Genomic DNA, 24018 nt, shown 5'->3' with positions numbered 1-24018 from the left:
TATTGGCTAGCCCTATCAGAAAACGACCGGACTGGACAGTTGAAAGTCCTAGGTGCTGACAGTAGGTACCTTAGGTACGACTGAGGCAGAAGGCACACTACCTATGTACCACGAGTTTGCGGAAAGCTGTTCATGCGTGTGCCGTTCTTCCCTTGGCTGCCGTCTCATCCCCGTCCCATCGTCTCAGTCGGAAGTCTACGTAGGAAGATCCGAATGCCGCATTAGACCCTAGACAGTATTAGGAAGTAGGAAGCCCAGCAAGACTTCGTATCCTCTGCTGCTCTGCATGAGCCCTGCAGCAAGTAAGGTTCCCGGGGCTCACCTCGCAACCTGGCAGTTTCGAGACGGGCTGAAAGGGAAGGGTGAAACACGCCCACGGCTGGATACACACTGTGCTGATACTTTTTCGGCCCCTGACGGCGCCCCATGTTCTCGGGACCCGAATCAACCTGGAAGCCTCTGCCAGCGACCACTGACCACTGCCTGCCTCCTTGTCCTCCAAAGTGCCTGGGTACTGCTAGTGCCTGGGAACTTCAACGGTTAGACAAGTACTTACCATTCCAGCTTGCCTTGTGGGGGAGGCCCCCTGCCGCGCCAGCCGTCTTGGGGAGTCAGCCATGGATAAGCTGAGAATAGAAACTCCTGTCTCCGACTGCCCGCCTTGTGGGGGCACCGATGACAAGTATCCTTACAGTGCTTTTGATTCTAGGCACTCAATCCGCCATGGACAAGGTGCCTTAGTCAGCCTATGCCTCTTTCTCCTTCACTCCATCACCTCGTCGGGGACTTCGATACGAAGAAACACTCGACAGCATTGGTATTGTTCCCTCGCTCTTTTCCTCCCTCGTACAACGAACGCGGACCACAGGACGAAATCGCAAACGCACCGCCCCGCTCACGACGGAAACACAGAGTCCACACTGTCAGATTGGTAGCGTTCGAAAACACGACGCCAGACCCTCTCTACAGGCATCCAAACCTCGACTCTACGACCGACGCACCGTCTGTTGCCCATCGGGGACATTTCATATTCCCACACAACGAGCCCACCGCACTGTCGGAACTTGCGATTTAATCCGTTCCATTCGATCCGACATCTGGCAAAACGAATTGTCGTACGCGACGCTATTTCGCACTACGACATGTTCGCAATCTTTTACCGGCAATAGTTCTGGACATGCGATCCGTGGGCTTGGCCACCCTACGACCGGCACACAAAGATAGCCACTCCTTCTGCTCGCCCACAACGGCAGTATCTGTCTGTTAACACGCGGCTACACTTCATTGACTGCACCAAGAGCAGCGATCCAGGCGCAAATCGAACCCAGATCCTTCGATGCAAAGCAACAACCCCTACTCCTACGAGATGAGCTCGCGACAAGACGAGTCCTCGGGCTCTGGCAGGGAGGGTCTGCAGGCAGACTCCCAAGCCGAATCTCAACGCGGCCGTCGAGGCCAACCGCAAATGTCTGCTAACGGACTCGGTCTTTCAACATATTGGGAACAGCCCTATGCTCAGTCCAACAGTTCCGGAGGCCCTGACTCCCCCATCGATGCTTCAGCATTACAATTCGCCTTACCACCTGATATTAATCAGCCTCCTCCATTTCCCCGATTAAACTCGCCATCTCTCGACTCCCTCGACCGACCGTCACCATACTTCGAAGAGGCTACAAACCCCGATTACTATGAGGATAGGGTGCCTCTTACATCCAGGGCCCAGCCCATTTCCGGCTCTCTAAGCGCAAATGTGGGGGACGCTCAGCCGAGAGATAGTTTCCAGACAGTATCCGACATCGACAACGCGCCACCAAGGACGCGGGATGCAAGATCGCTCGGGTATGACTTGGAACCTGGCGGCAGACGTCCAAGCTATGGGGCGACACTGAGCCCGGGAGGGGAGCAGCGACGCTCTCGCTCGCCCTCTACTACTGGCGCCCTCCTCAGGGCGGGCTCCATCATGAGGGCCATGTCTCAGCGTGTTGTCAATATCAGTGGTGAAGGTGAACTTGTGGACCATCGGACATCGCGGAGTCGATCTCCGTCACCGGCCCCGGACCGCCGTCAGCAGCTACACAGCTCTGCTCAGATGTTCACCGATACCTCCTACCATTCCAATCTCTTCCAAGTACCTGAGAAGGGTCCCGAAGGGGAGAATGTATTCGCTGATCCTCCTCCGCCCATGCAACAACGGGTGCCGATGCAGAATCCTCTTAAAGGAAAGTCTTTAGGCATCTTTCCTCCCACTCATCCGATCAGAACGAAGCTATGCGATCTGCTGGTGCACCCGTTCACTGAGCCCTTCATTCTCATACTTATAATCCTTCAAGCTACTCTTTTGGCCGTGGAATCGGCTCCAGATGTCTTCACGAACCCGCGGCCAGCCTCATGGGGAGTCACCTGGATTGATTGGGCGATTTTGGTACTGTTTATTATCTTCACACTCGAGTTGATTGCCCGTATTTTGGTCTCCGGTTTCCTCTTGAATGCCTCCGAGTACAGCACCATCGATCGCCAAAAAGGAGTCCGAGCAGCGGTTGTCGATCAGTACAGAAATTTGTTCCAGCCTCAGCGGCAAAAGTCTGTTAAGGCTCCGCGACAACAAATTCACCTTGGCCCCTCAGCTTTTCAGCGGTCCTTCACAATCATGCAGGGTCAGACTCTGCCACAGACTGTCGAGGAGCAGCAAAGGTATCAACTTGCCCGACGAGCATTCTTGCGGCATTCATTCAACCGGCTTGACTTCCTCGCTGTTGTTGCCTACTGGATCTCCTTTGCGCTGAGAATCACTGGCGTCGAAAGTGAGAAGCATCTATACGTCTTCAGGATGATTTCGTGTCTTCGTATCTTGAGACTGCTTGCTTTGACGAACGGCACAGCGGTTAGTAATCCTGCCCTACCCCTCTCAAGTGCGCCACTAATTGAATAATCAGATTATCCTTCGAAGTCTGAAAAAAGCTGCACCGCTGCTTGTACGAGTCGCCTTCCTAATCACGTTCTTCTGGATACTGTTTGCCATCATTGGAGTACAAAGCTTCAAGGCCAGTTTGAGTCGGCAATGTGTCTGGCTTGACCCAACAGACCCGACTAATAAGGAGAAATCCTTCACAAATGACATGCAGTTCTGTGGAGGATTCCTCAACAACGATACTGGGGAAAGCATGCCCTGGGTCATGATGGAAAATGATGGTATTCTGGACAATTTCAGAAACGGCAGCAAAGCCGGAAAAGGCTTCCTTTGTCCTCGTGGCTCGATCTGTCTTCAGCAAGACAACCCATTCAACGGCACTGTCAGCTTCGACAATATTGCTCAATCACTAGAAATGGTGTTTGTCATCATCAGTTCCAACACCTTCTCCGACGTCATGTACTACACAACCAACTCCGATTACCTTCCCGCAGCTCTCTTCTTCGGCGCCGGCATCATGATTCTTATGCTTTGGCTCGTCAACTTGCTTATTGCGGTCATTACGTCTTCCTTCCAGGTTATCCGAGAGGAAAGTCGGGCGAGTGCTTTCACAGCTCCCGAAGAGCCACCGGCGCAAGAGCCCATGGACGAACCGCCTCAGAAGGTGCCTGCCTTGCAGCGAATCTACGACAAGACGTTTCTGCTTTGGATTGCAGTCATTGCCTTCGGTCTCATGGCCCAGTGCTTCAGGAGTTCCAAGATGTCTAAAGAACGCGGGCAGTTCATTGACTCGGCCGAGGTTGCTGTCACTATCTTGCTGGACATTGAAATCATCATACGTTGCGCCGCAGGCTGGCGTTCTTTTCACAAGAGCAAGCGTAACCTCATCGATGCGGGCCTCGCCATCATCACAACCATCATCCTGATCCCGCCAATCCGGAATTCTGGAGAAACTTATGCCTGGCTGACAGTCTTCCAAATTGTACGAGTCTACCGACTTGTCTTGGCTGTACCAATGACCCGGAAACTTATTGTCATGGTCCTCGGAAATTCGAACGGTATTGCCAATTTGATGTTGTTCGTCTTCTTAATCACCTTTCTTATGGCGATTTTGGCGGCTCAACTGTTCAGAGGCGAGATACCAAGTCACAGCGATAGTGGCGACCTCAACGAGGTCTCCTTCTTCACTGTCTACAACTCCTTCCTCGGCATGTATCAGATCTTGTCGAGTGAAAACTGGACTTCCATGCTGTACAACGTCACTTCTTACTTGAATGAGCACGATACGGGCTGGATTGGCGCTGTTTTCCTGATTGGCTGGTTCATCCTGTCGTTCTTGATTCTCGTCAATATGTTTATTGCTGTCATTCAAGAAAATTTTGATGTTTCTGAGGATGAGAAGCGCCTCGAGCAGGTCAAGGCCTTTCTCCAAAGAAAAGAACTGGGCAAATCCGCTGGTAACCTCACGCTATCAAACATCTTTACTTTCGGCAAGGCTAGACGGAGAAAGGATCCTCTGGACTACGGTCCTGCCATGATGGAAATGCTTCTCAAGGACGCCGTAGTGCACGAATTCCTCGATGATGCCGCAGATATGCCGCAGGATACACCCAACGAGGAACGTTCGCCTACAAGGGCTCAAACGCATCACGTTAGTGAGGTCAGGCCTGGTTTCTTGTCTTCAATGTGGGGGAAGTTTAAGTCTATATTCAGCAGCAAAGACCCGAATCCGTTCTACTCGAATCTACGGTTCGATGGTCCCAACGATACTCTTGATCCGCGGCAAATGGCACGGCAGGCGGTTTTCGCCACATCAGCGCGCAAGAAAGCCCAGCGGGACTATCTTGCAAGACACCCCAATTACAACAACTCGCTATTCGTCTTTACGCCCAATAACCCTATCAGGCGGTTCTGTCAAAGAATCGTTGGTCCTGGCCGAGGAAATGAAAGATTCGAAGGTGTCGAGCCTAATAAGATTGCCTGGTATACTTCCTCAGCTTTCATCTACGCATGTATCGTTGCAATGGTCGTCATTGCTTGCGTCACAACACCGCTTTACCAAAAGCAATACCAAGCCGAGCATCCCGAGTTCAGCATTACGTTTTGGTATGTCTGGACGGACTTGGCATTTGCCACAGTCTTCTCGGTTGAGGCTGTAATCAAAGTCGTCGCGGATGGCTTTTTCTTCACGCCGAACGCCTACTACCGGAGCTCCTGGGGATTCATCGATGGCATAGTGCTCATCACCTTGCTCATCAATGTTGGTACACTTCTCGCCAACGATGGCGCCGTCTCTAGAGCCATTGGTGCATTCAAGGCTCTTCGTGCTCTACGCCTGCTCAATGTCAGCGACAGCGCGAGGGATACTTTCCACTCACTCATCGTAGTTGGCGGATGGAAGATCCTCAGTGTAAGCTTCACCTCCAAACCCACAAGCAATCTTTTTCTCACTGATTCTACAGGCTGCGTTCGTGTCCATCTCCCTGCTAATTCCCTTCGCCATTTACGGACTGAATATCTTCAACGGCCAGATGGTTAAATGCAATGACGGAGATGACTCCATTATGCTCATTTCCGATTGTTTTGGCGAATTCAACAATACACCCTTCAACGACGATTGGCCCATGTTGGCGCCACGTGTTCCCTCCAACGACTATTTCAGCTTTGATGACTTTGCAGCGTCATTGTTCGTCCTCTTCCAAATTGTCAGTCAAGAGGGTTGGACCGATGTCATGTTCGCGGCACAGGCAGTCACAGGGCTCGGTAATCAGCCCAAAGACCTCAACCGTCAGGGAAATGCCATGTTCTTTGTTGTCTTCAACCTGTTGGCCACAGTCTTCGTCCTCACGCTGTTTATCTCAGTGTTCATGCGCAATTATACGGAGCAGACTGGAGTTGCCTTTTTGACAGCTGAGCAGCGGTCCTGGCTTGAACTACGAAAACTGTTACGACAGATTTCTCCGTCCAAGAGCTCATACAATGAATCAGAGAAAACTTGGAAGAAGTGGTGTCACAAACGCGCCATAGAGAAAAGGGGCAAATGGTATACAGCCGTCACCTACGTCCTCATATGCCATCTCCTACTCCTTCTACTCGAGTATCACGGCGAACCACAATGGTGGACAGACTCTCGGGATGGACTGTTTTTGGCATTCACGCTAGTCTACATGGCCAACATTGCCATCAGGATCATTGGTCTTGGCTGGGCCCGGTTCCGAAGGAGCTCATGGGACTTATACTCGCTAGTAGTTGTCACCGGCGCGTTCGTCTCTACATCCGTGCTCATCATCAGCAGAAATAGCGATACGTATGTGCAGCTCCACAAGTTTTTCCTTGTGGCCATCCTCCTACTTCTTATCCCGCGGAATGATGCTCTCGACCAGCTATTCAAAACGGCTGCTGCAAGTTTAACAACAATTGGAAACTTGCTCGCTACCTGGCTTGTGTTCTTCCTGGTTTTCGCCATTGCTCTTACACAAGCATTCAGTCTGACGCGCTTTGGCGAGAATGAAGAAGCCAACGTCAACTTCCGCAGCGTGCCTAACGCCCTGATTCTTCTATTTAGAATGAGTTGTGGTGAAGGCTGGAACCAGGTCATGGAAGATTATGCGACTATCGAGCCGCCGCTTTGCGTTGACAACGCCGACTTCTTTAACAGCGATTGCGGTAGCAAACCCTGGGCTCGTTTCCTCTTCGTTGCATGGAACATTCTGAGCATGTATATCTTTGTCAACCTTTTCGTTTCTCTCATCTATGAGAGCTTCAGTTACGTATACCAACGGTCTAGCGGATTGGCTGCGGTAGACCGTGATGAGATCCGGCGCTTCAAGGAGGCGTGGCGGAGCGTCGATCCTGCCGGGACCGGCTTCATCAGCAAGGATGCATTCCCCCGACTTCTAGGAGAGCTTTCTGGAGTGTTTGAAATGCGCATCTATGATGCCGACGATTCGGTCAGGCAGATCCTAGAGGATGTTCGCAACGATGCCTCGACATCTGGAGCACGCCACATGTCTATAGCTTCTGCGAGTAACTACAGTGCGGGCATTGACATCCAACGACTCAATCGGAGACTCGCACAGATTGACGTTGTCAAGGTTCGCGAGCGTCGCCGTCGGTTCAACATCTTTTTCGAGGAAGTCATGGTCTCTGCGGACCCCGACAAAGGCATTTCGTTCACTTCTGTGCTCATGATTCTGGCCCACTATAACATCATCAATGACAGCAAGAGTTTGAAGTAGGTACTTCCTCATCGACCATAGTCACTGATCAGACTAACAATTCTGCAGATTGGAAGAATTCTTGCGAAGGCGTGCTCGGCTACAGAGAGTGGAAGAGGAGGTGCGGCGCAGGGTCGTTCTTGGCTTCTTTGACACATTGTGAGTTTCCTCGATGACTACGGACTATAGAGTCCCATGACTAATGACATCATCTCCAGGTACTGGACTCGCAAGTTCAAGAAGCACATTGACATGAGAAAGTCGGCGAGGATGACTGCTATTCCCCAGCTCGACATCCCTCACATTCTTGTTGACGATGATGATACACGCCACAAGTCCTCGCCGGTGGCCGGAACCGGACAAACGAGGTCAGCATTGCTGACAGTGGAAGACGCTCACAAATCGGTACACAATAGCTGGTCTGGACCAGGGCCGACAGATACGTCGGACGGCGACTACCAGCACCCGCTCAGCTTCCCGAGATCTGGGCCTACAACGCCGAGCCACCAATCGACGCATTCTGCTTTCAGCTTTGAATTGCAAGAAGGAGGCCAGACTTCAGCTCAGAGCAGTAGAAGGGGAAGTGCTGTCACACCACAGAGCCCTGTCAGCCCCGCACAAGTTAGCAACATGCTGGATGACTCTATTTGGCTTGAGAGTATTCGGAGAACTGCAACAGTACGGAAATCGGTCCGAAAATCCGATTGGAGTAGATAGATGCACCAGAAAGTGGTGCGTGGTGGATTTTGTTCCTTCAGCGACGGCGTTTAGGTTTGAGATGAAGACGTGTCATCGATTCTGGGCGTAGCTCCTAGACCATTTCTAAGCCACGAGAGGCATGAGCACCATGAACTTTTCGATTTTCATGTTTGATAGAAAGATAGACGAAGCAACTTGCTCATGGCTTTGGTTGATACTTGCAGCATGATGACAGTTATGATCAAGCAAGGGCTTCGTAGATTGCACGTAGGGTAGTGTAGCTAATGCGGAGGATATCATGAACACGTATTTCGTGTGAAGAAAAGTGAGCACCCGTATTGTCAATCTCGCTGTCCCAGTGTCATACACAAATCCTACGATCATTCTCGACTCTCGTTAGCGAAGACGGTCGATGTTAATCTAAGACATGTCTCCGATGCACAGTCATAGTTGACTGCACTCGGGCCAGACGGATTAATGCCCCGCTTTGACGTTGTGACCAGACTTGGACGCTTAGAAAGAAGAGACCAGTTTTTCGTTCATCTGAAGACGATGATCGCAAAGTCCATCGCAAAGGGCGATTTATTCCCAGCGACGACAGTGACGGGAACGGCATGACGTGACTGCAAATATCAAGCTTACCAACTCGTACCATCTTTTGCTCGTGTAGCAGAGGACCCTTTAAGATTGAAAGCTTCTCCATGCATTGAGAGGTTTGCTCCCGTTCGTACACTTTCTCGTGATTCTTTCGTCTCGGGTTTAGACATCAAAACAGTAACGTTTGCTTGGCAGGCGTCAAAGAGAGGTTAAGCTTCTTGCGCATGAACAGAGCATCAGAACGATGTGGATTTCCTTCTCCGGAATTACGAATCCTTGCCCATTTCTTCTCCCAGGATTGAAGAATCCGAGGACTGAAGCTGTATGTTTTCTCGAGCATCTTATAGAAGGATTCTAGAAAGTTTCCATCCTCGATGCCTTTGCACCCTGCTCCAAAAATGCCCTGAACAAACGAGTGCGCTCTCTAGCGAAAAAGATTGAATACAAGAAGCTGGCCAGTATCAAGCCATCACTTTCAGTATATATAATACGGGATCACGAGCCGTCAACAGTGAATGGATTTGACTCTTGGCGGAATGACGGATAGATTAAGTTGCAACAGTGCCAAGAACGCCGCTTTTGACATAGAGGAATGCCTCTTGGCTTCGATACCTGGCCCTAAATTCAGTAATCTTGTGTCTCGGGCCTTGCCTTGAAAGCCGGCAGTAGAAAGATCAGACGGGACGACATAGAAAAGAAGCTTCATCAACCGTCACCCATCGGGGTCGAACATGGTTCCGGGGGTTAGGCCTCGGGGAATTGATAAAGTCCTAGTGTAAAGACGGGTCTGAGTCTCGTATTTCGTGACTTTCATGTCTCGTCTCGTCCGGTGTAGGCCCTGGTCTGGTCTGGTCTTGTCCGTGTCTCGTCGTCGCTTGGCACTTCCTCGTTTCATCTTCGCGAATGTTTCAATATGCCCCTCCTCTCCTACTTTGTCCGTCCTGGGCGCACAACTGGCTGTCTACTTTCTGACGGGGAGATCGGGGGCCATCGACAAGATTGAGAGAGATTTTTCGTTTGTTGCACGCTTTCACTGCTTGTAGTATTATCCGGACTCTCACTCGACACTCGTCTACACAGACGTGGGCACGATTTGCAACGATAGGCAATGGACAGGACAGGGGTATGGTGAGGGGATACCCAGGGGTGGCCTTGTTTCCAGTGTTAGTGAGCCCATGTCCCATCACGTTATTCCTCCCCTCTCCTAGCTTTTAATCATGAGATCGACGGATGCCCCCCGAAAGAGAGGACACTTGGACATCTGTTTTGCCGGAGGATCAGTTAGGAGATGTGACAGCAAAGCGATTAGGAGAGTGAAGATCCTGGATTTGGAGAGTTTGATGCGTGTGATGGCGTTTGTGATTCGGGTATAACTTCAAAGGAACGGACGAGCTTCCTGTTTAGTACTCAGAACAACAACACGAGGTTTGAGATGAAGAACCGACAGGAATATGACCTCTTTGATGTTACCTGTCCGCCGTACAGTGCCCTGATGGAACATGTTCTCTGTAATTAGCTTCAACACCACACCCACTACGGGTATCGGCAGTCCCTTTTTTTTTTTTTTTTTCTTCACCTGTGTCATTTACGATGCAATGGGAAGACCATATAGATAGACTGCCACAGTCTCCCCTAGATTGATATGCCCTTTTTAGCATATAATATCGTGGGCTTATATGAGTAAGTCTCCGGGCAGGCCCAAGAATATTCGTGGCAGAGCATCGCCACAGTGGCTCAGAGAGTTCTTCCAGAAGGCTTCGACACCCACATCACGGGCTTTCCGCCGCGTTGGCAACAGCCATCCTCGTCAAGGGAAAACGCTGGTGCGAACGAGTGGCACGAACGCCGCGCTATGGCGATGAGCACGTTATGCGGTTGCGGTCAACCGTCCAGCGGTAGCCATCCACCACATAGCGCACATGCCTGTCCATAGCTTGCCCTTCAACCCTCCCAGGCTTGAGGCTATGGGTTTGGGCAATGCTCGGTTCTTATTTTGGGAAAGATGGCATTATTGAAGCCTTGCACATAAGTAGCAGCGGATTATCCGGATGGAGACATACGCACGGCGCTGAGGCTGAGGAGGGTGAGGTGTTTGTACGTAATCGTGGCCACTCACCAACTTGTAAGTCCCAGAACTGTCGTCAGGGTCAGCGTCAGCATCAGCGTCAGCCATGAAGCACGCATGACATCGGCAATTTCGTTGGCGGGCGCCCTTGAAACAGCCGTGCGTTCTTTGTCTGCACCGCTAGGTTGTCTGGCTGTCACTCTGTCCCCCCCTGACGCCTACCTAATCCAGCACTACTCTTCCAGTCTTCGTATCTTACTAGACTCTGCTCTCCAAAGTCATTGATCCGATGTATTATCTTGGCCCCCGTGTCAGTAGAATCGTAGCGACGATGCGTGGGGTGGTACATTGAGGGATGGACGCTCACCGCCTGTGCGTTAACAGACTTTTTTTTTTTTTTTTTTTTGGGCAGTACGGAGTACGGGTAGCTCTGAAGTCGGTGGAAAGCCAAGATAAGCCAAGCCGAGAAGGCCGTTCCGTACCCGCCCGTATCCTTCCCATACTTTTACCGCAGGAACGGTACCTAAAGAGGTACGAAGAACTCAAGGTACCCCAAGGGAAACTCATCCCTTGCTCCTGGCCCCCCCTGACGACGATCACACAATGCAGCCAATTGGGACTAAAGGAGCAGGAGGCTGCTACATACCTCAGACTGCCTTGCACCGGCTCCTGGGGCATCTCTTGCACGTTACAGAGCACTCGTTGTCTCTTGCCCTCGCGTGCTGCTTCCATAAACCGCTGGTTCTTGCTCTGGATCCGTGACTGTCTTCCTTTACTGGGTATGTAAGCCAGAATCTACGGATACTGAACGTATCTCTCGTTGAGAAGGTGGTGCGCAGGTACGGCATATGCGGCACGCCATCTCATATCTCATGTGGTCTTTCGGTCTCCCACCGGCCCCTCAGTCTTCTATCGATAGAAATCCGTAAACAAGTCTATCATGTCAGAGAAAGACGCTGCCTCAGTATCTATCGCAGTAACAGACTACCGAATTCTTCGATCAAAGTTCATCCGCCAAGCAATGGACGGGCTCAACGCCAGGTTCGACATCCTCGTCCAAGTTGGACCGGTCCAGTCTCATAGACTGAATCTCAGAGCTCGTCAAGTTACCCAAGACGACTCCCAAAACATGCCGTTGCCTACGTACTCACACGCTGCCGTGCAGGCAGAAGGCGCATATCTGCGCCCGTCGTCTGAACAACTTGTCTTCGAGCATCCAACACCGGTGGCATCCATGCATCTCTTCTTCCCAAGTTCCCACCGCATTGCTCGTCACCAAAAGAAGGCAGCGTCCTGATGCCACACCTCGCATTGATACCGTCTGCGTCACACCCCTGAACCTCAAGCCCGTTTCTCCATACTATGTATACATCCTTGGTATTTGAACCCTTCTCACACTTCTTAATCCTCCGCATATCCTCACTCCCCTGTCCACCTCCTAGTTGCCTTCCCTGCCCATCCTTTCCACCTCCCGCGGCCCCTTGTTCCCTCTCTGCCACTTCGCTTCGTCTGCGATTGATTTACTGCCAGGGGCAATTCGCTCGTCTCAGCCGGACGACTGCTGCTGCTGAACCTAGCATACCTACTCTGCCACTAGCTTACTATTAGCCTCAAGTTGTTCTCCCTCTCGAGTGTCCATGTTTTCCGACACTTGATATAATCCGTCCTGTTCCCGCTGTTAACAACCAGTTTTTGAACTCAGTCTACTCGACCAACCAACATTTTCAATTCTCGCCATTCACTCGTTCACATACACTCCAGGCTGAGCCTCCAATATCCAACATCTACACCCAGATTCCTCAGCGTTGTCATCGAACTTGCACACTGTCACCTCCCACTCTCTCGATACTACCCACATTCACCAAGCTTTATACGTACCAAGGTGTCGGAAACGTCTCCTTCTCGTTCAAAATGCAGTCCTCCCGCTTCCAGTCCATCACCTCCCGCTTCTCTCCGAGCACACTCAGAACCACCTTCCGCCGCTCGTCATCAGCATCGTCCCGTGCCAGCAGCGACCGAGGCTCCTTTACTACCACGGCATCGTCTCCCGTCAGCACAATCAACAGCATCGTCTTCCGTCAGCCCTCGATGCTTGACCTCGAGGAAGAGCGCAAGAGCTTCGGAAGCGAGCTCAGCATTCTTGAGCCACGCCCTGTTCTCTACTTTGGCAGCGTCGAGGAGCGTATTGGATCACTATAAGCGCAAATATCACACTTTGGTCACATGTTTTTACGAACGGCGAAGACGATGGACTTTCGACACGCCATGATGTTTATGAGCCTCGGAGCTCTTGGGTCTGAATCAGATTAGACTGGGATCTGTTTTCAATGGGAAAGCTTGGAAACACAGGCGGCGTTTAGGAGTTTGGCTCCTGGTGGATAAGCCTAGAACAGGCGTCCTGGGAGACACTGATTTCTTTTACTGGCTGGAGGCCAGATTACCACTGTTAAGAAATCGCCATGATGCGATTACGATAGAGGAGCAGCTTTAAAAGCGACGCAACATGTTAACAGTCTGTTTTCATCTCTTCAAATCAACACAAATGACAAGCAAGCCCAGCGGTCTGGCAAAACCCTCAGTGAATCCGTGAATGAAGCTGACAGTATCCGATTTGACACTTGGTACATTACGTGTATTGTTAGTGACAACGTCTGATTCACCGTTGGAAACAACCCGATGCGAGATAATCCTGTTACCATAAAGAGATCTTCATGCACCTCCTTTAGCAGCTCACCAACCTAGCACTTTACTTACTAGCAGTGCCTACAGCCCTCCAGGGTAGAGAAGCGACTGATTCATTTACTTGATCAAATAAAGAAAAGCCAAGGCGACAGTTCCATCGCCTCAACGTCAGCAACTAGCGTAAGTCAGCAACACCTTCGGGAACCCTCAATCAAAACGGGCCGCCCGTCCTAACATCAATTCGAAACAGGCTATTTCAATACACTTTCACGCTTACCGAAAAGTCGTGAGCTATTGAGCTATCCAAAGCCAAAGACACCTAGACAAGCAAGTTGGAACACGTAAAAAGTCTTTGCTCAGAAAAAGAGAACCAATGTCCCAAGATACATCCTCGGGGGATAACCCCGTCCCGAAGTTGTGGTGGATCATGGTGGGCGGTAACAGCCTCGCTTCATCCCCATCTTGGAACCGATTTCTCTCCATGACAGCCGAACGGAACAAGGTAAGTCGGGACGCAAAGAAAGAGAAGACGGGTTTCAAGGAGGCTCAGAAAGCTGCGAAAGAAGAGCTTGAAAGAGCCAAGAAAACGTATAAGGAGACATTCGCCGGCGGAGTGACGGCCTGGAGGGAGCGGAGCCGTGGAGCAGAAACCACCGCTAACGGAACCGGAACTGGGACCGGTCCAGATCCCGAGCAGCGCACCGAGGAGACGACCACTGCTGGACAAAACAGGCCCGAGGGAGATGGCTGAGCGTCTACGAGCTTGGCTTAATAGCACGGCCGGTTCAACCCAGGGCGCCTCTGCTGCTACACGTGATAGTATATAGTTGTGACCGAAAGACTTGGATAATGGGCATGATCAGAAATGAAGCTGCGGTATCTTGGGAGAATGCGCCGGAGGCCGGCAACTCAACATGAATAGCTCTATGATACAAATACTATGACATACATTTACAGCAGGGGCATCGAGCGTCGTTTCAGGCTCGGTAAATGTCTGTTCGCGTCCGTCTACAGTCGGATCTCGTCGATGGACTAGCATGACTTATGAGGCCTTGCTTCTTCTCTTGCCCATGTTGCGTACTCTGGGCTCGACAACCCACTTGTTGAAGTTGTGCTTGCGACGGGTCTTGAAGCCGCCCTTGGCCTGTAGGATGTGTGTATCAGTAGCTGCGAGAGTATGAGGGGCAGCAGGGAGAAACGTACGGGAGTGCCCCATGGACTGGTAGGGTGGCGGTTACCCTTCGACTTACCACGACCACCACCGTGAGGGTGGTCAACTGTCACACGATTGTTAGTGTTTCCAATACGTAGAGGCAAGGTTGGTTACACGTACCGGAGTTCATGGCAAGACCACGAACCGTGGGGCGAATGTTGAGCCATCTGCTTCGTCCGGCCTTGCCCAATTGTCTGTACTGGTGGTGGGGATTGCTAGCGACTCCAATCGTTGCGCAAGCGTCTTTGCTGACTCTGCGAATCTCGCCGCTCTGAAGACGAACGTTGATGTACTTGCCCGTAACAACCTTGGTACCGTCGTCCCTGGTCTCTTCCTCCTTGGAAACCAAGATTGCGTAGGTACCAGCACTGCGACAGAACACAGCACCGCCCTTGGCTCTCGAGCCGACGTTGAAGATAACAGTACCAACAGGAATCATGTGCATGGGCAAGCAGTTGCCTCTCCAGGCCGTTTTGGCTGCCAAAATACCGGGATCGACGACGCCACCCATGCTGTCAAGAAGGTCCTTGGGGATACCGGAACGGTAGCTGTGGACGACGTCGCCGGCACGCATACCCTCAGCAGCAACGATGTAGCTCTTGCGCCCGGTAGACTTGTTCGAGAGCAGCGCAATGTGAGCACTTCGACCCGGATCGTACTCGATGCGATCGACCAGATGCGGACCAGCCTGCCAGCGCTCAAAATCAACGGTTCGTATCCTCCTCTTCGCGCCACCTCCGTGATGTCTGACGGTGATCCTTCCAGAGTTGTTACGACCTCCCTTGCCGTGGCCCTTCTTGGGGTAGGTCAGTGGCAGGAAGGGTCGGCCCTTCCACAGGTGATCGTTGATCGGACGCTTCAGATGACGGACTCCGGGTGTTCGCGGCTTGTAGGTGCGCATGATTACGGAGTCGTTGTTTGCTTTCTCGATAGTGGGGGCAGTTGCGGCAGGCTCGCTGGATTTCGTGGCGGGCTTCTCGACGGACTTCTTCCTCGTGGCAGTGGCATATTGTCGAATCGCAAGCCCACGAAAGGCGGTCGAACCGAGGAGACTTGCGCAGCTCCTCTGAGCTGACAAGAGCATCATAGAGCGCGACATATTGGCATCAATGTGCGGTTATGAGTCCAAGTGAAGGCTCCCTTTTCTCGGGTCGGTTGGTTACGTTCAGGAGAAGCTGGACAGGCGCAGCATATCGCGTAAAGGGACGGCTCGGTCGGGGTGTAGTGGCTGCAGGATAGCGAAGACAACCCTGAGATAGGTCTCAATTGCTCAATTGTGCCCAGAACTATCCGAATTCGACCCTAATTGCTGTTGGGATACTCGTTGGGCGGGAATACAGTCCCTGTTGTCGTGATGGCTGAAGCGGCTCTATCAGGTACGCTTGAGGCCAGTGCAGATTTCGAGCTTTAGGAAATAATTATTCTGCCGGCGCCGATGAACTGACGTCCAGGAACGGAAGCCCAGTCATTGGCGGTACGTACTGAAGGGGCAGAAGCTTCAGCCACATTTAGTGGACCTGGGTGGCTGAACCCTCGGGTTAAGCCTCAGACGCCTCGACACGACCAGGCAGGCCGCCTCTGGAAGCGTGACGGGACGTGGTCGGGAAGGCAGCCAATGGTGCTCTGGTTGCCCCGCGGTTGCTGCTGTTGATTGCTATTGTGACCGGGGTAACTCCCCATTTTCCACGTCTTTTTTTGCAGTCTTCTCCATCAGCCAGCAGACCTTCTTTCGCGTGCAGCCGGGGCAATCGCGTATCCACCCTCACACTGCTTCCACTCTCGCTTGGCTACCACCACGATTCTCGAACTTCCTCATAAGCCTACGATTATCTCCGGGTTCAAGGCACTTTGATATTCCTGCTGCTCCTTTCGAGGTATCTTCAATCTCGCCCCAGGCAACCGACAACAGATACACATTCTCACTACTGTCACCGCTCAAGCTGCTCCTCCATCCTCAAGACAGCTTCTTATTCATTCTCATCCTCACTTTACCACAATCGAAACCACCACCACGGCATCATCCTTCTTGTCGCATACCGCACACATCCACCTTCTCACCAGCATTCCATCCGACCTGCTCGTCATAGCCAGCACCGCCAGGCCCTCTATTTGAATCACTCACGGCAGTGAATTTCTTCGATTCACTACCTTCAACCGCCACACACGCCCAGAGCTAGATATATCTGTCTAGCTCAGCTGTCCGGCCCTCATATTCTTCACCTGTTGCACACAAAGAAACCGAATTCTCTTATGAGATTTCACTGAGTCGCGACTACATCCTCAGCCATCGTTCACGACAAAGACACCCCCGACGCGACTTTTCCTTTAGCGAGAGTCAAGAAGCCACTCCCTGTCCGCCGTTCGCGTGTGCACCAACTGCACGCCTGTCTGCTTCAGATACGCTACTGTGGTGACCAAACCAGGGCCACCGCGAGCCGCGACTTGAAAAAATCGGTACGTACCTCCCAAAGCTGGCGGCTCTGGTCCCATTCACAATACGGTCCCCACTGCATACCACATCACGTCGATTCGTTCCCACTACCTCAGCAAAACACATCACACATTGATTGTCCTTTCACCTCCTCCCACATAAACAACCTCAGTTTTGCCCGAAGCCCAATCTCCTAATACCCCTACCTCTACCTCTGTATTGCACTCTCCTCCTTGGTCTCAGCATCTTTGCATCTTTGTCAATTGGCTCTTGGGACGCGACTGATCTCGCCCATCAAGTGTTTGGCGTCGAGCCTGAGCAAGCGTTTTGCCCGCGTTCGAGTCGCCCGTCATCATCATTCCCCAAGGTATGCATGTCTCGACCTTGCTCGCCTCTTTCCATTACCGCGCTGTTCCTCTTCCTCTTCCTCCAAGCATAAAGTTGCTTTATCCTATACTGTCTCTGCTTGGAACCTTACCTTTGAGGTGGCACCGGCATCTCGACGCGTCCCAATGCTAACCTTGACCTAATAGAATCCTACACCTCAGATACTCAACTTGACATACTCAGTTGACAAGATGCCCGTAAGTCTACTCGTGAATGCTTATCCTTGCAACACGTCCAGTAAGCTCTCGTCGCGTCGATATCGTGCTCACCCTTTCCTTCAGGTTACCCGTCCGGCGCGTGCAACACGCCTCGTTTCGAACGAGAACGATGAGAACAGCGGAACCACGCGCATGACGCGTGCTAAAGCAGCTGCACTAAGCGTTGACGAGCTCGCTGTCCCAGGAAAGGCTCTCGCCACGAAGAAGTCTGCAACCAACGCGATCCCGGCAGCTCAACGAACCAAACGCGCCGCCCTCGGCGACGTCAGCAATGTTAACAAGCCAGAGGCTGGCGCAGGCAAGAAGCCTACCGGCAAGGTTGGCCTCGTCTCCAAGGCTGAGAAGCCTACTGGAATCACCAAGAAGTCTACCAGCACCACCAGATCTGTGGCACCCAGAGAGAAGAAGGACAAGGCACCCGGCTCAGGATCCGGCGCGATCTCGAAGAGAAAGGTCACGACCAAGGTCATCAAGGAGGAGAAGGAGATCTCTCTGGACGACAACGAACCTATGCGCAAGAAGCCAGCTACCGAGAGCCGAACCAAGTCCGACCAGGAGAACGTCAAGAGCCAGACTCCAGTCGAGTCTGAGCCCGTCAATGCCAACAAGCCCTTCGTCTACCCCAAGAATGTTACCAACCTGGACGAGGAGGACCTGGATGACCCGTTGATGGTGGCCGAGTATGCCAATGAGATCTTTGAATATCTCAAGGATTTGGAGTGCAACTCCATTCCCAACCCCAACTACATGGAGCACCAAGACGACTTGGAGTGGAAGACGCGTGGAATTCTAGTCGACTGGTTGATTGAGGTGCACACGCGCTTCCACCTCCTCCCTGAGACTCTTTTCCTGGCCATCAACATCATTGACCGCTTCCTCTCGGAAAAGGTCGTGCAGCTCGACCGCCTGCAGCTTGTTGGCATCACCGCTATGTTCATCGCCTCCAAGTACGAGGAAGTTTTGTCGCCTCACGTCGCCAACTTTCGCCATGTTGCCGATGATGGATTTAGCGAGGCTGAGATCCTCAGCGCGGAGCGATTCGTTCTTGGAACCCTGAACTATGATCTGAGCTACCCCAACCCTATGAACTTCCTGCGTCGCATCAGCAAGGCCGACAACTACGACATTCAGTGCCGTACCATCGGCAAGTACCTAATGGAGATCAGCCTCCTCGACCACCGTTTCATGGCATACCGTCCCAGTCATGTCGCGGCCGGTGCTATGTACCTGGCCCGCCTCATCCTGGACCGTGGTGACTGGGTATGTAATATGGATCATAACAAAGTGGGCTAGTTGACTGACAATTCAACAGGATGACACCATCGCATTCTATGCTGGCTACAACGAAGAGGAGATTGAGCCCGTCGTTCGCCTCATGGTGGACTATCTTGCCCGCCCGGTCGTCCACGAGGCCTTCTTCAAGAAGTATGCGAGCAAGAAATTCCTCAAGGGTGAGTACCTCCTTGGCTTCGTGCCTCATTTCGTTGCTGACATTTGTGTAGCCTCCATCCTCACCCGCCAATGGGCGAAGAAGAGTGCTCCTCACTTCGGCATTGTCGATGTTCATCTGTCCCTGGACCAGATCTCAAACAAGGAAGACGAGCACTATCCTGAGGAAGAGGAGGAGGAGGAGGCCAACTATTAGCCATCCTGTGCCGAATAGTTGGATCATCTTCTGCGTTTACGGCCACTTTTACGAATGCATACATCGGCGACACGCACCTCTATAGGTGCAGTAGTCATCCTTGTCGCGCTACCCCAGGTTCTTGACATTAGCCCCCACGGGCTTGCGGGGGGATGGCGATTGGGCTTTATTCTTTTTCTCTGGGTTAGATTGTGTCCAGACTCATCTGTCAGATATGGGCAGCTGTTTTGTGTTGCTTTGTTTTTGTGGGTTTATATTTTCCATCGCATTGGGACTTCGTTGCTCTTGTCTCATGAACGGCGCATGGAGTCAGGACAAGGATATCACGAAAGCGGACGGTTTGGCTGGAGTTCGTTGACTCTGTCTTCCACTGGGCTGGCAAGACATGGAATTCACTATTTTTGTGTGTTAAGGCATGGCTGGCCTACAAGTGAGGGTGTCTTGTCGTCGTCTAATCGTTGCTCCCGTTCGGAGTGTTTTGATGATGCGCAATGAGGGAAGGCAAACATACCATACATCGGGGGCGGGAGTGGGGGCTGGCTTATCGCCAACGGCATCGTGAAAAAAACCTGTACATACATCTGTTCGGAGAATCGGGTTCAGGAAGGGCTGAATATATTGCATTGCTTTTTTCTGTTCGACATAATAGGAGTCATCATGAGCTCACGTGTCTATATTTGCTATGTCGCCAGTAAGCTGTTGGATTCAGTATGCATCCACAGCGGAGGGTCAAACACACTTATACTACCACAGTGCCACACCCGTGAGATGACTTACTTGAGCCTGTTTGAGTAGACTGATTGGGGTTCATTCATATTCGACGTCACTAAAGGGGAATGAGGCCCATGGTCTTCAACTCTGCTGAGTATCAGAGCCGCAAGTTGTTTTGCATAGAGAAAAGTATTATTCAACAAGAACTATGTAACACTAGATAATATACACTATATTACGGTTTGATACAGACTCCCAAACGAGGCGATCATTGGGTAGACACTAACATCATCGAGCAGCTATGCTGAAGAGGGCACGAATCTGACACTCTTCAAAATCTGTCGACACGACTGGAGAGCTTAGCCAAGGGTGGTGCGCGCATCCGTTCGGTACCAGTTGGCTTTGGGATCGCCGAGGCACTCGCCAATGGTGACCATGTTCTTGCCCTTGAACTTTTGAAGCGTGAACTCTGTGAGGTTGTAAACGGTCTGGTAGTGGATGTCGTGGCCAATGACGAGGAAGTTGTCGCTGGCCGCAGGCTTGGCGGCGATGGCCTGGGTGACAATGTCCTTGGACTGCTGGATCTCCGTGGCGCTGTCGTGGAGGTAGTCGGCGGTGTCGAGGTCGAAGTAGATGATGGAGTAGCCGAGTGCCTTCATGTCGCGCTCGCAGCCGCAGGCGGCTGTGCAGGAGGAGTAAGGGGGTCTTTTTTGGGGGGGAGAAGATGAGTGTTAGTCGGGTCTTCTCGCAGGGTTGGGTGATGGGGTTGCTTTCATACCTCATGTAAGTAGGGAAGACGCCGATGATGTTACGGACAGCCATCTCGAGTTTGTACATCTCATCCTTGCGCTGCGCCGAGGTGATGTTGCACTGGTGACTCAAAGTCAGCAAACCCGTCGACGAGAAGACGGATCCTTGGCAAGAATACATACCAGATCAGCGTGAGACCAAGTGTGGCTGGCAATTTGGTGGCCTTCGGAGTACATGCGCCTGTCGCTCAATATTAGCCCAAAAAGCTCCCAGAGTCTTGCTGGACGGCAAAGTCGTCATACTTGATGGTGTTGGCCCAGGGGAAAGTGGTATTGTCGATTTCACCCTTTGCATTGTTGATGCCAGTGATCATGAATGTGGCCGAGGCATTGTACTTCTTCAAGAGATCCAACAGGTCGTTTGTGTACGCGGCCGGGCCATCGTCATAAGTTAGGGCAACGTCGCCGGGCTTAACGCAGCTGTATACACCAGGACCGCCATACTCGACCGAGCCGAGCTTGGGGCGGGCAATGCTGGAGGTGTTCTGACCAGGAGGAATCTTATTGGCGTCGCATGCCGGGCCATACTGGAACAAGCAGTCGGGAGCCTTGCAGTGCTCTACATTTATGTTAGGGGCTATTTATCTAAACCGGCATGACACGGAATTCAATTACCGGCAGTTGTTCCGCAGAATCTGGTGTGATGTTAGCAACACAGGAGAACAATTCAAGATTGGGTTGTTTGTTCACTTACCCTGCAGCAGAGCAGCACTCGTTCGCGGCGCACTTGGCGTTCCCGTTATCCGGGCCGCAGACCCCTGACCCGGAGTCTCCGCCATCACCACCGCCTGCCGGCGGGCTGCCGTCGTTTGTGCAAGTACCGAACCCAGTCTGGCAGCCATTGGTCGCCAGACAATAGTCGTTGGTCGAACCGCACCAGCCGTTGACGGAGCAGCAGGGCAGATCCGTCGGGCAAGAGTAACCCGCCGCGCTACCCCCGTTACCAGTCTTTCCGCACGAGTTATCGGGAGAGACGTTGACTGCCACTGCGGTGCTGCTGGGACTGCTGACTGGTGCCTTGCTAGCGCTCACTGATGCTTTGCTGCTGCTTGCTGCCGCTGGGGCCTTGCTACTCGTCGTTCCCTTACACGTACCAAAGCCGGTCTGGCAACCGTTGGCGGGCAAGCAGTAGGCGTCAGTAGAGCCGCACCAGCCATTGACTGAACAGCATGGCAAATTCGTAGGGCAGGTGTACGCCTTGGAGCTACCTCCGTTTCCAGTCTTTCCACATGAGTTATCTGGGGAGACGGCCCGGATGCCGAGGGGAGGCGAGGCCACAGCCGTTCCAGCGAGGGCGAGCACGAGGAGCTCGAGAATAGACATGTTGAGCTGTTAGTCGACAAGTAACAGGGCACAGTCCCGAAGAGCCAAGAAGAACGAGCGTGGTGTGGAGAAGAGCGAGTGAATGTCAACCAGATCAAGCCAAGAAATACGGCGATGGGAGACGATTTAAGAACATCGAGCCATTGCCCCTAAAAGCCCCTAAAAGAAAGCTGTGAAAAACGCGAATCACCAAAACGGTGAGCCGCGAGATCCTTCTAGAGGCTCGAGATGGGACTATCTTTGTCATGGCGCGGTAGTAAAGGGGCCCCGCTGCTGTGTTTGAGAATCAGTTCAATGTCAGGGTCGACTACTTTTGGGTCGCCAAACTACCATCGGTTGCTACATCGTATGAGATGGTGGCGTTTTCAGAGTTGTGGATGGCTCTAGTTCCACAAAGACTCCTGGTGCCGTTGCAGAGAGATGGAAGACCAAAATGGGCATAGCGATGTGCGGGCGAGAATAGGGGGCTTTGACCGAAACAGGCTGCTTTTACGATGTAGGATGCGGCTAGCGGATGCTCCCTCGAGGACCGTGTGTCGACGAGGTCAGAGTTGCTCGGAAACAACCTAATGCTACCCTAGCCTGCGTGTGGTAGACTGGAGCTGAGAAACGGCCCTGAGGCATCCTTGAGACAAATCGCGAACCATCATGATAGATATTATGCGCTAGCTGAACGTCAATATCGCGGACCCAAGACTTGGCGATGAGAATCGAATAACATCACCACGGGCGGTTGACGATATCTGAAGACGCAAAGATATCGACCCTATTGGTGCTTGATCACTGATCACAAATCCGAGCCAACTGAGCGGATTACCACTTGGATCCGAACCTTTGTGGCGGTGGCCGTTCAGAAGCTAGATTGCATTGCGGCAGGTGAATGATAGAGCCCGTGTACGACGGCTGATTTTGTTTTGGTGTTTTGATATCCTCAACGCTGAAAGCCGACAATTGTGGCGAATTCGGGTCGAGGGTCTCCGGAAACCGATATCCCAAAGCAATGGTCCGGCCGAGCTACGGGAGAAGCGGGGCCGCAAGCATTACACTTTGCCCCGAAAACATCTTTTGGTGCTGTGACTTGATGAATAAACATGGCCGACTGCGAACCTTGTTCCAGTTGTACCTGTGTTTATAGTATGTATGCAGTGATGGTGAGGCTGCTCCTGTTTAGGGTAGCCAAGTGCTGGCGAATCACGACTCATCGCTGCCATCTCAAAGACTCGGAGAATTAATTGCCCTCAGCCGCAGCTTGACCCTGTCTCCGACGGGATGTTGGCTGAATCCGTTCGCATCTCAGGGGTGGCAGCCATTTGGAAACATGAGCCAGGGTCATTGGACCTCCAGGTCGATAGGCATGGTTCGGGATCTGCAGAGCCAATGAAGCACCCTAAACGGCGTGGGACAAGGGATTGATTTGGCGTTCCCAGTCTGGAGGCGTCATGGGGGTATGTTGCGTTGCAGGAGCAGAAAACATTTTGAGTTGTACTTCATACAGACTGCGTTCTTTGGCTCTGAAGTCCTGATCAAGTTCTCAGTTCATTTGAACAAATGAACAAAGTAATTTTTACTTGGGTATATATTTTCGCCCGCCATGACACTGTACTTTGGGTTGCTGTAGCGACCGTCTGCAAGAAACTGATTGATGACGATTGAACACCTTTCCCATCCGTTGCATCGGTGCCCGAGAATACCGCGGAGCATTTACTGGCTGTCACAATGCAGTGGAGGAAAAACTTGATAGCAATGTTGTTGTGCCAGACCAGTTCATGGCGGCCCTGAGCAGTAAAATATGGAGAACCCATACCCGTATTTCGATTTTGGTTAGCGTTGTCTTCTGAAATGTGCCTTCTGCTTGAGCGGGCTGAGCTGTGGCATTGGGCAGAGGCCACGCGTGTGAAAATTGACGAAGGTGTCGACGTGCCGGTCTGCCGATGATCCCGGGGCATGGGCGGGACCAAGGCGGAACAGGCGAGCACACAAGGCCGTTGTGCGACGAGAAGCGAGTGTCGTGAGTCGTGATGGCTGGCAAATTAAGACGACGTTAGGGAACAGGTTGGAATGTAGGTAAGCTACCGTGGAATCTCTCAGGAATACCTAATAGCAGGTGACAGGC

The 24018-nt window shown here is 52.1% G+C and overlaps 8 protein-coding genes across 8 annotated transcripts; 5 read left to right on the top strand and 3 right to left on the bottom strand.

Moving 5' to 3' along the window:
• Positions 1-1336: 1336 nt before the first annotated feature.
• Positions 1337-7842, top strand: CTAM01_06791 (ion transporter; the record flags this gene model as incomplete). Its single annotated transcript, XM_060522817.1, has 5 exons — positions 1337-2881; positions 2934-5318; positions 5371-7142; positions 7195-7284; positions 7344-7842. 5 exons carry the CDS (start codon positions 1337-1339, stop codon positions 7840-7842), a joined length of 6291 nt encoding a protein of 2096 aa, XP_060382662.1.
• Positions 7843-10271: 2429 nt separating this feature from the next.
• Positions 10272-11218, bottom strand: CTAM01_06790 (uncharacterized protein; the record flags this gene model as incomplete). Its single annotated transcript, XM_060522816.1, has 3 exons — positions 10272-10383; positions 10482-10556; positions 11133-11218. The coding sequence occupies 3 exons, from the start codon at positions 11216-11218 to the stop codon at positions 10272-10274; spliced, it is 273 nt and encodes a 90-aa protein (XP_060382661.1).
• Positions 11219-11426: 208 nt separating this feature from the next.
• CTAM01_06789 (uncharacterized protein) lies at positions 11427-12685 on the top strand (the record flags this gene model as incomplete). The annotated part of the gene is made up of 2 exons (XM_060522815.1): positions 11427-11546; positions 12248-12685. 2 exons carry the CDS (start codon positions 11427-11429, stop codon positions 12683-12685), a joined length of 558 nt encoding a protein of 185 aa, XP_060382660.1.
• An 856-nt stretch (positions 12686-13541) lies between these two features.
• On the top strand, positions 13542-13919 carry CTAM01_06788 (uncharacterized protein; the record flags this gene model as incomplete). Its single annotated transcript, XM_060522814.1, has 1 exon — positions 13542-13919. The coding sequence occupies one exon, from the start codon at positions 13542-13544 to the stop codon at positions 13917-13919; it is 378 nt and encodes a 125-aa protein (XP_060382659.1).
• A 291-nt stretch (positions 13920-14210) lies between these two features.
• Positions 14211-15480, bottom strand: CTAM01_06787 (50S ribosomal protein L2; the record flags this gene model as incomplete). Its single annotated transcript, XM_060522813.1, has 3 exons — positions 14211-14312; positions 14372-14445; positions 14502-15480. The coding sequence occupies 3 exons, from the start codon at positions 15478-15480 to the stop codon at positions 14211-14213; spliced, it is 1155 nt and encodes a 384-aa protein (XP_060382658.1).
• Positions 15481-17390: 1910 nt separating this feature from the next.
• On the top strand, positions 17391-19062 carry CTAM01_06786 (cyclin; the record flags this gene model as incomplete). Its single annotated transcript, XM_060522812.1, has 4 exons — positions 17391-17396; positions 17481-18677; positions 18730-18868; positions 18920-19062. The coding sequence occupies 4 exons, from the start codon at positions 17391-17393 to the stop codon at positions 19060-19062; spliced, it is 1485 nt and encodes a 494-aa protein (XP_060382657.1).
• A 54-nt stretch (positions 19063-19116) lies between these two features.
• On the top strand, positions 19117-19557 carry CTAM01_06785 (uncharacterized protein; the record flags this gene model as incomplete). Its single annotated transcript, XM_060522811.1, has 1 exon — positions 19117-19557. One exon carries the CDS (start codon positions 19117-19119, stop codon positions 19555-19557), a length of 441 nt encoding a protein of 146 aa, XP_060382656.1.
• A 575-nt stretch (positions 19558-20132) lies between these two features.
• CTAM01_06784 (chitin deacetylase) lies at positions 20133-21905 on the bottom strand (the record flags this gene model as incomplete). Its single annotated transcript, XM_060522810.1, has 6 exons — positions 20133-20478; positions 20552-20643; positions 20706-20763; positions 20826-21141; positions 21198-21217; positions 21277-21905. 6 exons carry the CDS (start codon positions 21903-21905, stop codon positions 20133-20135), a joined length of 1461 nt encoding a protein of 486 aa, XP_060382655.1.
• Positions 21906-24018: the final 2113 nt, after the last annotated feature.

Source organism: Colletotrichum tamarilloi, assembly GCF_030869305.1.
Source record: "Colletotrichum tamarilloi strain Tom-12 chromosome Unknown Scaffold_19.1, whole genome shotgun sequence".
In the NCBI taxonomy this organism is placed as follows: domain Eukaryota; kingdom Fungi; phylum Ascomycota; class Sordariomycetes; order Glomerellales; family Glomerellaceae; genus Colletotrichum; species Colletotrichum tamarilloi.
Note: the sequence above shows the minus strand (reverse complement) of the source record. Positions and strands in the feature narration are given on the sequence as shown.